Source organism: Carcharodon carcharias, chromosome 8, assembly GCF_017639515.1.
Source record: "Carcharodon carcharias isolate sCarCar2 chromosome 8, sCarCar2.pri, whole genome shotgun sequence".
Taxonomy (NCBI): domain Eukaryota; kingdom Metazoa; phylum Chordata; class Chondrichthyes; order Lamniformes; family Lamnidae; genus Carcharodon; species Carcharodon carcharias.
Genome location: NC_054474.1, coordinates 9754000 through 9767462, shown reverse-complemented (window position 1 = coordinate 9767462; position 13463 = coordinate 9754000). Strand labels below are relative to the sequence as shown.

General features: G+C 40.2%; 1 protein-coding gene across 18 annotated transcripts in view; it reads left to right on the top strand.

Moving 5' to 3' along the window:
- The window catches only part of LOC121280949 (protocadherin beta-15-like), a 202989-nt gene extending 190823 nt beyond the window's left edge, over positions 1-12166 (top strand). For 15 of the 18 annotated variants that reach the window (XM_041193439.1, XM_041193427.1, XM_041193430.1 and 12 more), the window contains 2 exons: positions 3779-3878; positions 8874-12166. In XM_041193439.1, coding sequence (XP_041049373.1) covers positions 3779-3878; positions 8874-9030 — 257 coding nt within the window. In that variant the 3' untranslated portion in view covers positions 9031-12166. The remainder of the gene's footprint in view (positions 1-3778; positions 3879-8873) is intronic. The other 3 variants (XM_041193440.1, XM_041193438.1, XM_041193445.1) reach the window with 1 other exon arrangement.
- Positions 12167-13463: the final 1297 nt, after the last annotated feature.

Here is a 13463-nt window from a genome sequence, read left to right as displayed (position 1 = left end):
TCTCGGAGTCAGAAGATATGGAGTTCCAGCTTAATTAAGGAACTGAGCACCCAATTTATGTTGACAGTCCAGTGCAGAGTTGAGTTAGTGCTACATTGCTTGAAGTGCTGTTCTTCAGGTGAGATATTAAATTGAAGCCCAGCCTAGTGGCTCAGGTTTATGTGATATTATTAGAAGAAAGGCAGAGAGTTCTCTAACTGTGTTAACCAAACATTGCTCTGTCAACCACCACTACACAAAATTATGAATTACCTGGTCACTCATCTCATTGCTCTTTGTGGGACATTGCTGTGTGCAAAATGGCCGCCCCATTTGCCTACGTAACAACAGTGATTGTAATGCAGTGTTCGCTTTGCAATATGATAAGGTACTTTATAACTGGAAGTTCTTTCTTTTTCTTCCCCTAGCATAGGAACGATGAAGCAAAATGTAGAACCTCAGCTACTGCTCTGGCTGAAATCAGCTAATTCAGCAGAGCCCAAGGACCTTCTGCATGGTTCAATGCACATTTGGCAGTATATTTGCTCACTTATCCATTGGGGAAAACTATGATGAACACATATTCCCATTCTGGCAAATGCCTAGGCTCATGAATGGTTTCCAAAATTTATCAGACATGAATACAGCACTAAAGGGTAAAGGATTGGTTTGCGGTGGTGCATGTATTTGTTGGTATGTTCCCCCATGGTTAGCATTTCAATGAGTTAACCTAGTTAGACACATCAGCCAATCTTGCATTAGCATTTTAGTAGATGCAGATACCTGAACCTTGCTCTCCAAACTGATCCTCCACTGTGTTGCATGTGTGTTTGCAAGGTTTTTATTCACTGTGGCACAGGCACCATTAGTATGCAAAGGTGGCCTGCACACTTCAACTGCTTGTCATAGATGATGTTACTAATGGCACTTTGATGGATGGATTCATTTTCTGTTTTTCCAGCATGAGATGTTGAGAAGTGTGCTCATGCAGTTCCTCTGAAATATCTCAAGATGCTGCCATTCATTATTTGAGAGCACTTGACAGGACCAGCCTATATAAAATGTCCCAAATTTCACCAGCAACTCCAGTGTGTCTGAGCTACAAAGATTTCATGTTTCTGTAACTGTGTTGTGCAATTAATTTGTCTCTATTTTGTGAATGGGTTTTTTTTTGTATTTTGATTTCCATTATTTATTATTTTCCTTGTCTTCGCCTCCAGATCTGTTGAAGTCCAAATTCCTTTGGTTGCTTTGTGTAGCTATGTTATAAATGTATTTGTGAAGAATTTTCTTCATCACTATTTCTGGTGAAGCCGTATCACATTATAATACAATAGGATAAATTATCTGACTGGTATTGTTCTCCTACTAATGTGTAATGCATTCATACTAAATGTGTCTGTGCAATATTTTTAACACAAGTATTAACCATTTACAAAAGAGCAGAAAATATACCCCAAAGTGGTTTGGATTTCATTAAAAATACCAGAGTGAATCCTTACAAACACATTTATAAATGTCATGACATCTAAGCAGAATAATTCTTAACATCACTTTCTTCAGAAGAGGAAAGCAAAAATTGGAAGGATAAAAAATATATGATTAGAAAAAGATTCAAATGTATCATCGGATATATTAGTCACCCAAAGAACCACATCTCAAAAAGTATATCAGTTTTATGTGTTGTGAACTATACGTGCATAAAAAGCATTGTCATTCTTGATCAATATTCAGCCTCGGATGAGTCACAGATTCTTCCGCACAGCATCAGGAATACTAAAGTCAATTCTTCAGCACCATCACCTCCTACCCCTGTCAGAAATGTTTAAGTCCTAACACAAACTGAATGCCCTCCCCCACCCCGGCCCCCACCACCCCCACACACACCCTGCAACTGACTCAGTCTCCAGCAGATTAACTAGATCATTGGTATCTTGTTCAACCTTGAGTTTAGCTTCAGGCTGTACCACAAAAAACATTTGCTTTCACCTTCGCAGTATTCCTTGCCCTTGGGTCTACTTCAACTCTTCACCATGGAAACCTTCTCTTTTAGTTAGCCATCCATTTTTCTTATTGCAATCTGTGAAGCATTTCAGGATATTCTTTGTTCAAGGTTCTTTAAAGAAATGTAATTTGTTATTCTGTCTCTGTTATTATCTATAGACAGCTCCATGGCCTTGTCCTCTCTAATTTCAAGCATTTTGTCCCCTCTCTTACACTTTACTTCTCAGACTCTGGCCTCATGTAATTCCCCCATGCCTATTTGCCCATCATTGGTGGCAAAGCCTTCAGATACATTAGATCTCCTCTCTAGAACACTCTTACAAAATCTCCCTGCCTCTCCACTTCTCACTTGACCTTATAAAAAGTTCTCAGAACTCTTCTTTTCAACCAAGCTTTCGATCATTTGGGCTAATCTCTCCCATTGTGGCTGGGTATATAGACTCTTATCTACCTCTATCTTGAGAATTGCTGAAAAAAGAGACATGCTGTTAAAGCTTTTTGTCTTGCATTCATCAGGACAGATTCGCAAGAATACCAATTGTAAAGGGAACTACAATTGTAAAGTAAGCTCCCTTTAAGCCCTATGTTATCTATGACTAGTTCTATACAACATGAATTGGCCAAATGGTTCAGCAAGTTGCTACAACCAGTTCTAAGCAAGTTTTCCATGGTGAAGGATTCCTTCACGTTTGCGAAGACCACACAGAACTTGCATATTGATAGCAATGCTGCGTCCATGAGCTCATTTGACATCACTAGTCTATTCACCAATGTATCTCTCAAAGAAGCCATAGGCATTTGCACTGCATCACTCTATCATGATGACCTCGACACTGCATTTGTCTGTATCTATACTCATTGAACTTATAAACTCAGCAACTCATGCAGTTGAGTTCAGTTTCAACAACACCATGGACGTCCAAATAGATGGTGTTGCCATGGGATCCCCTCTAGGCCTAATTGTCATAAACATCTTTGTCGGTTTCCACAAGAAATGCATCTCCAATGGAATGACCCCTGACTTCCTACCCCTTGCATATTTCAAATATGTGGATGATACGTTTGCTATATTTGAATCTACAGCTGCATGTCAAAATTTCCTGACATGTCTTAATGGGTTCCTGCATTCAAATTCACCTTTGAAATGGAGCAGTCACATGAGATCTTTTTACTCGACATGCTAGTTGAGAAACCTGCCAGTGGATTCTCAACTACTGTACTGCAAGCCTACCTTCACTGGTCAATATACACACTGGGATTCCTACAATTCTACGTGCTATAAGATTGGCCTTATCAACAACCTCATGAATGGGGCCCAAGCCATTTGCTCACTGTGCAAGATTGATGCTGAAATAGAGTGCATCAAAGCCACCTTGTGAGATAATGGCTACTCTGATCAGATCATTGCTCACCATACATCACACAAACTCCTGAATAGGCCTAAGGCCGCCACTTTCAGTCCTGAAAAGCACCCAGTCTTAGCTCAGATTTAAATTTGGTATTCTTGTGAATCTGTCCTGATGAGTGCAAGATAGAAAGCTTCAATAGCATGTCTCTGTTTTTAGCAATACTCAAGTTCTTTATAACCAAATGAATATTTATCTACTTCTATCTTTGAATTGCATTGTGATTTTTTTTGAGTTAAAATGTCAAACTTAAGTCGCTGTTGTCATTGTTATCGTTGTTGTTGTGTCATAAGGTTTGAATGTTGAATGTGTCGGACATACTCCCAGATGCACATTTGAAACACAAGTGAAGCTTTAACTTCATGTATCTTCTGTTATCTTCTTTACAGGGGTTCATACAAGTGGAGCACGTATCAGTAATTCAAGCGTGGAATTCAGTGCGCCTCTTATTGGCAGCCTGCATGGTCCATGGGCTGCAAATCAGACACGGTAACCACTACACTTGAATTCCTGATATGCGCTTCAATCTGTGCCTTGAGCACAAAATGATTGCACTAACCCTCTGCACAATAGCTTTAAAATGATTCTATGTGTATATTGGTGTTTTACTGCTTAACCTTCTCCATTATATTTTAACCAAGGCATTAATTCATTTGAATTAAGTAAGCTAAAGCTTTTAATAAATTAATGCAATTTCATTAATGGGACATAATTTCAAGGCCAACAATTTTTTAAAGACATCAGGAGGTGGTTGCACCTGTTATCACTTTTCAATTCCCAAATTCTTGGGAACCTTCTAGTACAAGGAAGAAACATGAAGACGATTCTTCCTATGTGTTAAATGTTCAGTTGTGACTTCTTTTGAAGTTATTCACTAAATTCTATGGATTCATTGAGGTAAGGAGCCAGACCAAAGGTCCTTATTCCAGGATGGGACTAAACCCCAATGGCTAAGTTGGGAAATGTATTATGCAGTGTGTGATTGAGTGACACAGACAAGTAAGGTCCCAGATCCAAACCCTGGTCTGTGCTGAGTCCCCTGAGATGGCAGTAGAAATGCTATAATTCATTGACTATTGAGGAGAAAGTGAAGTGGGGTTCACATCCCTGATAGTTTGCCTGCTGGAAATGTGCTTTCACGTGCATGGTAGATGAATGGTCCCTTTGGTGATGTTCCCATAGGTAAACAGTCTGAAACACTCACTAGATTCACAAGTGTCAATTAGAAGGATGCACAAAAGGGCAGCCAGCACCTAGGGAGGAGTCAGTGCCTTTAGGAGAGGAAGATGAATAGGGAGGAAAGTTGAATGGACAAAAGGATTGCAAAAAAAGTAAAATATAGCTTCATGTCCTCACAGAGATTACTTTAAATACTTTTTTATATCCTGTCTTTTATTCCACAGCTTTAAATGAATCATTAAAGTTCTTCACCTTGTCATTTTTTTTCATTTGTGCACGGGATATGGGCGTCGTTGGCAAGGTTAGCACTTGTTGCCCATCCCGAATTGCATTCTGAGCATAGTTAAGAGTCAACCACATTGCTGTGGATCTGAAGTCATATGTAGGCCAGACCAGGTATGGATGGATGATTTCCTTTCTTAAAGGACATTAGATGTCCTATACAATGCTTAATTACTGGTTGACCAACAGGAATGTTAAGGAATGGAAACTCTCCTTAAAACATCCACTGATGTGTAAGCAATTGGAATTTTGTTTTTTAAGTAGAAAAGATATAGGAGCTGGAAAAGATCATATGGCCCCTTGAGCTTGCCCTACCATTCAATATGATCTTGGCTGATCATCTACTTGAACTCTACTCGCCCCCCACTATCCTCATATCTCTTGATTCCCTTAATGTCCAAAAATCTATCGCATTCAGTCTTGAGTGCATTTATCGAATGAGCAGCCAGGATTTTCTGGGACAGAGGGCTTCAGAAATTCGCAACCCTTTGAGTGAAAGAACTTGTCCTTATCTGAGATTTAAATAGCCCAACCCCTTTTCCTGAGACCGTGACCTCTAGCTCAAGGTTTCTGGCCTGAAGAAGCAGCCTCTCAGCATCTACCTTGCCAATCCCTCTTAGAATTTTATGTTTCAATGATATCACTTCTTGGTCCTCTAAACTCCAGTGTTTATCAGCTTATTTTACTCAATCTCTCCTCATAGGACCACCCTTTCGTTTCAGAAATCAACCCAGTGTATTCCGTCAGAACCATTTAATAATTGAAGGATTGGAGGGCAAGTATACAGTTCCTTCCCAACAGGAACCTAGTCTTCTCAGTGCCCTATCATATGACCCCCTGTATTATTTTGTGAATCTAAATTTTACAAGCCCCCTCTGCTACTGAGGCACTGACTCCTGTTAATGTTTAGTTTGAGCTGTCCTTGGTACTGCATCTCACCCAAATGACCAGTATTCATGCAAAAGTCTGGACAAAAGGTGTTGACAGGTGACTCACCCACCATGCATATCATATCTGAGACCAATCATGACATTAATGAGAAAACGCTTTTCAGCAGGACTCACTACATAGCGATCAGGAGTAGTGACTGTAGTTGTTTTATTCCCCCTCCCTTACATTGGGTTATAAACATCTCTATTGCTACCTCAGTTGACATCAGCATAGAACCAAGGAATAAAACTGGAGTGGCCTTCCCTGTTTGTATACAAGGTGCATGTTTCATAAAACATTTTTTCTCTGTGCTGCTGAAGACCACACAACAGATGAAGAATCTTGACTCTTCCTGTTAAATCCACTCAACAGGAACTAACCAGAAAGCCCTTAAGTGTAACTTCTTTATTTCTGCATGTGTCTTCCAGTTGACAAAGGTATGCTCACTAATGAGCAGCTACTGTGCTGTGATTGAATATCTAGTGGCAGTACACTGCTTCACAACATGTTCCTGTTGTGCCAAATCTTTCACATAATCCAAACTTGCAAAGATAAATGTGCTTTACTCTTTCATTTACTGCAGTGACAGGGTGTTAATCCAGGAGAGTGTAATCCTCTTTTAACTTGGATAGGTTAGTATTTGGCAAAGCTATCTCTGTTCCCTGTAGAAATGATGAGATATTAGTCATTTTATTTAAGAAATAGCACCTGAAATATTTATGTTACCAATTCATGAGCATTAGCATATGAAACAATTCAATTACCGGGCACACTGCTGCTGGAGATATTTATATGAATTTTTATTTAGAAATGAAAAGGTTGCATTGAACTAAAACCAAGCTTGAGTCTGATCTTGGCTCTTAGTTGCTAGGACCTTAAGATTAAAACAGATGACAAAGGTCATTTGGCCATTCTGAGTTCATCCATTCACAAAGGACCTATGGTCAACTTTCCACCCAAGTCCCTCCGTCACAGCATCCAGCTGTTTCTGAAATGATACACAGGGCTTGTTGTCATGACCTTAACTCTATTCCATTGGTAGAACTTCACTGGGAGGGGGTTGGAAACACTATTCACACCTGAACATGGAGCCACATACCCAGCAAATATGGAGCAGGATTAGCTTCAAGATCTTCAGGCCCAAGTTTTCTTCCAATAGCTCAATCATACTCTGCAAACTATTTTTATGCGTGAAAATGTTAGGCTGGTGTTCATCATTTTTTTGGAAGAAAAAGAAAGCTTTGACAAATCAATACAGAATGAGTAGTGGAATGAGGAATATGTTGGGCTGTGAACTGTTGGTTTAGAGAGTGCTTTCAGACTGTGCTAGAAAGAACAGTGCTTAATACTTTATAGAGCATCCTTGACCTCGCATACCATCTTGAAATTAAAGTGACTGGAGCTCTACATAGTGATCTGATTAGAGTTGCATGAACCGCTTGGGCTTCCCTGATCCTTTATGGGCATTTCCTTTTTTATCCCCCAATTGCTTCAAGTTTGAAAAGTCAGGGTTGTCACTTATAAGGCATCACCCTGCAGTGTTCATAACATCTTTCAGATGTGACGTTAAACCAAGATCCTGTCTGCCCTCTCAGTTGGACATAGGATCACGGAGTTGTTACAGTGTAAAAGGAGGCTATTCAGCCCATTGTGTCTGCACCAGCTCTCAGAGTATTTTAACTTAGTGCCAATCTCCTGCCTTTTCCCCATAACCCTGCACATTGTTTCTATTTAAATAATTACACCCAAAAAAATCCCCTGACGCTATTCGAAGAGAAGCAGGAGAGCTCTTCCCTGGTTATCTCTTAATCAACATTACAAAAAGAGTTTATCAGGTCATTATGCTATTGCCGCTTGTAAAATCTCACTGTGCACAAAATTGGCAGCTATATTCCCCATACTTCTGAATTTTTCTGAAATACTTTTGGACACCCTGAAGTCATGAAAGACACTGCATGAATACAAGCCTTTCTTTTCTTGCTCATTTTTACCAGGAGAGTAAAACATCCACCTATAAGGTAAATCATGAAAAAAAAAACGTTTTGAAAAGCTGATTCTGGCCTCAAAGATACTAAAAGAAAAAAATGAAGAGATAGCCAAGATGATTCTAGGTATCAAGGACCTAAGTTACATGGGGAAATTAGGGAAGGCTTATTCTAAGGTAGTTTTGCAAGGACATTGATGCCAGTGATGTCCCCACCTCCCTCAGCAGCAAGTTTGCTGAAATAAAACAGAAAAAGAGGCTGATTTTCCTGTAAAATTCTATTCATGGGAAAGGTAAAAGTAAATTGCAAAATTAAGTGGCATTGTAGTGTTGGGAATAAACCCGTGCCTCCAAGCATCCACATACTGGCTTTCTAATCACATGCTGGGCAACAATTCCCCACGGTGGCAAATTGAAGAGTAATTAGTTAGACCGCTCCCAGAGTATTGTGTGCAGTTTCGGTCCCCTTACCTCAGAAAGGATATTATTGCCATAGAGGGAGTGCAACGAAGGTTCACCAGACTTGTTCCGGGAATGGCAGGACTGTTTCATGAAGAGAGATTGGGGAAACTGGCCCTGTCTTTTCTAGGGTTTCAAAGAATGAGAGGTGATCTCATTGAAACCTACAAAATATTTAAAGGGATAGACAGGGTAGATGCAGGTAAGATGTTTCCCCCAGTTGGGGAATCGAGAACCAGTTGACACAATTTCAAAATAAGGGAGAACCATGAACAAGACCGAGATGAGGAGAAATTTCTTTACTCAGAGGGTGGTGAATCTTTGGAATTCTCTACCCCAGAGGGCTGTGGAAGCTCAGTCATTGAGTACGTTTAAGGTAGAGAGTGATAGATTTCTGATTAATAATAATGTAAAGGGTTATGGGGATAGTGTGGGTAAAAGGCATTAAAGTGTTTGATCAGCCATGATCATATTGAATGGCAGAGCAGGCTCAATGGGCTGAATGGCCTTCTCCTGTTCCTATTGTTGCTATCAATATAAAAAATGAAACTTGGGCTGCTCTCTACTAACCTCGTGAGGCGAAAGCAACCTTACATTATTGGCTAGTGAAGGAATAATAACTGATGTTTTACTCAAAATCACCTTTTCAGAGATCATAGAGGCATCTCCAGTTCGGGTGGCAGGAGACCAGAGTTGGACACCCAGGCTTGCGGTGAAATTCCCTGCTCACCACCAGGCCAACGACTATCTACACAATGTCTACATTCCCGGGACCACCACCACCCTCTCCGGGAAGTCAACTACTGAGCGGGAAGGCAAGAAATCCTTCATTACTTTTGGGAAGAAGAAGAAGGGTGGTAAATAAAACAAAGAGGTAGCAGAATGGAATTGAATATAATGGTGAGAATTATAAAATGGAGCTGCATGACTGAAGCACGTTTTTTTTTAAATAAACTACTAAATGTCACTTAAAAAAAATCACTGGGCCAAAGCAGGTCCTTTGCTGCACTAAGTATTAATTTGATAGGGAATGGAGTTTTTTTTTAATTGCATTTCCAATGAGTGTGTTCAGAATGCTTCAATACTCCTCAATTAAACAAGTAATTCAAAGAAAAGAATGACAAACTGTGCCAACCAGCACATGCTATGTTGCTTAAGATGGTCTGTATGCCTAAAGGTGTGAAGAAATTTCATTTTCCTGGCAACCCAGAGATTAAGGCAACTTACTCCTGACTATGTGGTTGTGATTCTGAGTATCATCGCCACATGGGACTTGTCACAAATGCTATCACTTCATCACAAATAAAATTGGTATCAGGCCAGTGTTACAGCATTTTTGTCAATGAGGTACAAACCCTTGCATTGGCCTGATTAAGGAATACTCCAACATGATGCACTATGAACTGATGGGACTTGAGTCCCTCTACCTTCCATGATTCCTTACATGGTAGGCACCTAAATTCAGTTCTGCTGTAAGGACTGTTGGACCCTTGGCTAGCATTGCCACAAAATAGCATTTCTTTGCTGTCTCTGTGTGAAGATCAACTGAGGGAATGTGATGAAGCCCATCAACATCTGGGATGGCTGGAACCAGAAGTCTAGAGACAGATCAAAGAAGAAAGTTTTATGAGGTTCTCAAGTAAGGAGGAGATAGGCTGAAAATAGCCCTTGAGCCATATGGTGAGAACCACTGGCATCGACCCATCTTGCTCCACCACATGTCAGCTGAGGAGGGAGAGAGGTATTCCAATTTAAGTCACTGAGAAGTTGTGCCTTTCCCAGAGAAATGAAATATTGATTCCCCCTCACCACCATGATGGAGGGAAATTAAGGAAAACATTTAAAGAAAACCCATTCCCTTCTGTAAACAGCTGTTACACAAAAGCTAGCAGCCACAATTTTAATTCAGTCAACCATTCATTGTATTGTGTCTCCATTTATTCAGTCCAAAATGTCACATAGCCTTAACATAGATTAAGGAACACTTTACGAGTACATTTTCTCATTGTGCATGTTGGCCGCACTGAGGGTTATCGCTTGCATTACATTTTCTGTAATTTAATCACTGTTTAACACCTCATATTTAGCTTTAGGAGGGGTGAAACAGAACAGAAAAGAGCAAAAAAAAAACAAGCAAGTGAAAAAAGAAAATAATTGAGGCTTGATTTCCTCCATTAGGAACTGGATCAGGCGTCAGACAGGGCTGCCAGATGGAACAGCCATGGTCTTATCGAATGGCAGGCAGGCTTGAAGGGCTGAATGGCCTGCTCCTGCTCCTAAGTCCAATGCTCCTATGTTCCTATGGAGTACTAACTAGAAACAGTATCTGGCCAAGAACCTTGGCATTGTCCATCCCACTCCTTTGGAGTGCCATCTGATCTTAGCTTGGCAGTGATGTTAACTGTGGGCATTCAAAAGATCTTGGCTTTGAGTGCCCTTTTCATCTGCCTGAAGCAGAAGATATGAAGGACAAGGCTTCTTAAGAGAGAAAGAATAGGCAGTAAGAAAGGAGGAAAGAAGAGAATAATGAAATACCAAAAAAAAACAAGGTTATATATGGGGCTAGGGTTGCCACCTACTGAAGGGCCCAAAACTGGACCGGGGTGGGGGGTGGATCAGACTGAGCCACAGAATGAAATCCTGGCTTGTGTTCGGAGCTTTCCTTTGCTGAAGATGAAAATTCATCAAGAATTTAATAATGCCTCCACCTCAAGAGACATGGAATGGAGAATAAAACCCAAAAAACTTTTAGTGTCTGCTCCAAAGTTTAGAAATTTACAGACATGGGGTAGATTCTTACCTTGCCTGATCATGTAAAACAGATGATAAGCATCAGCAAGCCCAGTTACATCTCTTTCTATTTTTATTTCTGTCAACGTAGATAGAAATAAAATCTGGTGGAGATGTAGAATGTGTTGCCAACTCGGTATCATCCCTTCTACACTGTCGCGCAATGTTACGATCTACCTCCCTGGTCTTTACTGTCAGCTGACCTCAGCCAGATAGTTAATAGAGAGAGCCTCAGTATCCTGAGCTTAGCGAGGAACAATCACCTGGCCTTCCTGCTCCTGCCTGCAGCCTAATAACCGTTGCCAGAAGGTCCATGTGAAGAGTATCACTGGGGCAAGATACGGTAGTGCAGGCTGCACACATGGACCCATGCAATCAGAGTCAGTGCCTTCAGGAGAGCAGAAAAACAAAGGACAGAAAAAAAATTGGGAGAGAGGAAAAGAAAATGGGTCATCCAGTTGAACCCCAGCTAGGTGGTAGACATGAATGGGGCTAAAGTTTTGGGGAACAGGGACTTTAACTATTTAGAGATTCTAAGTCCTGTCATTTAACTTTATTTAAATACTAGCGATAACCCTATAACATACTTTCTCTAAGACTGGATCAATCAGCCATAGCTTTGAGAATAAAGCCTTGGCAGCCAGTGCAGGAGAGGTAGTCTGTAGCTGTTTTAATATGTAGGCATGCTGAATGTGTCTTGTGAGTAATGAATATGAATATATCCATATACAAGTATCTGTCCTATTTCTTAGAAAAAAATTAAAAGACTGAATTAGATCTGGAGACATTGTGAATCTCTTTGTAGTTTTTTTGATGTTTTTTGCTAAAACTTGTTTTATTACAATTATACTGTGTGGTGTTGTAGATTTCTTATACACTGCTTTTTAAGTACAATAATCCTACAGTAGTGGAACATCAAGTGGTAGATTCTTTCTAATAATGTACATGTCTATTTCTGAGGTTTGCTTGCAGTTGCTAACATCAGCATAATAGTCTGTATGACACCGAGTATATTGTGCCCTGTATTTTTCTCAAAACTAAATTGCTGTAATCCTAGTACGAAAAACTTGCATTCTTTAAATCGCAGTAGATTATAGTAGTAATGTTTTGCTCTAAATTCAGTCTTTCCATTAAAATTATTCCTTTAATTCAACCATTGTGTATGTGTTTTGCTATTCAGAAGTTCACCTTAATTAGGACTGACAAATTCAGTTTTGTAATACATTACTGTGTTATCCCATAACCAAGGCATGTAAAATAATACGAGAAGAATGAGGGTGAAGAAAGGCTATTTATCCGTTAAACTCTTCCCTCTCTTATGCAAATTCACAGAATCACAGTATCACACAATGTAGAAGAGCCCTTTGGCCCATCGAGTCTACACCGACACGTGAGAAACACCTGACCTACCTACCTAAACCCATTTACCAGCACTTGGCCCATAACCTTGAATGTTATGACAAGCCAAGTGCTCATCCAGGTACTTTTTAAAGGATGTGAGGCAACCCGCCTCCACCACCCTCCCAGGCAGCGCATTCCAGACCGTCACCACCCTCTGGGCAAAAAGATTTTTCCTCACATCCCCCCCTAACTCTCCTGCCTTTCACCTTGAACTTATGTCCCCTCGTGACTGACCCTTCAACTAAGGGGAACAGCTGCTCCCTATCCACCCTGTCCCTCATAATCTTGTACACCTCGATCAGGTCGCCCCTCAGTCTTCTCTGCTCCAACGAAAACAACCCAAGTCTATCCAACCTCTCTTCATAACTTAAATGTTTCATCCCAGGCAAATTGTTTCAACATAACACCCAACTGTACCTTGAAAACCCAATAATTTGTCATTACTACCTTATCTTGAAGGTAATTCCAAAAATTTTTCACTCATTCAGTATAAAGAAGCTGATACCCATTTTAAATTGATCTGGATAAGGAGTTGATTATTTTGGATTGAGATTAGGAGAAATTGCTTCACTCCAAGGGTGGTGAATCTTTAGAATTCTCTGCTCTAGAGGGTTGTCCTTTGTTGAGTATATTTAAGCAGAGACAGACAGATTTTTAGTCTCTCAGGGAACCAAGGGATATGGGAAGTGGGTGGAAAAGTGGACTGAAGCTGAAGATCAGCCACAATTGTATTGAATTGTAAAGCAGTGTGGATGAGCTATGTGGTCTACCACTGCTCCTATTTCTTATGTTAAATTTTCTTATCATTAGAACCCTCCAATCAAAGAATCATAGAATAGTTAGAGCACAGAAGAAGGCCATTCAGCCAATTAAACCCATGCCAGCTCTCTGTGCCCTGCTGCTGTTAATACTGGACAAGTCAGATCCCAGAGTGAAGCCTGGCTTTATAGATCCTAACATTTTTCATTTTTTTTTAGAAACGGTGGAGGAAAGTTACTGAACAAATTCACAGGAGTCTGCTGATGAACTTTTAATACAAAGAATAAAAT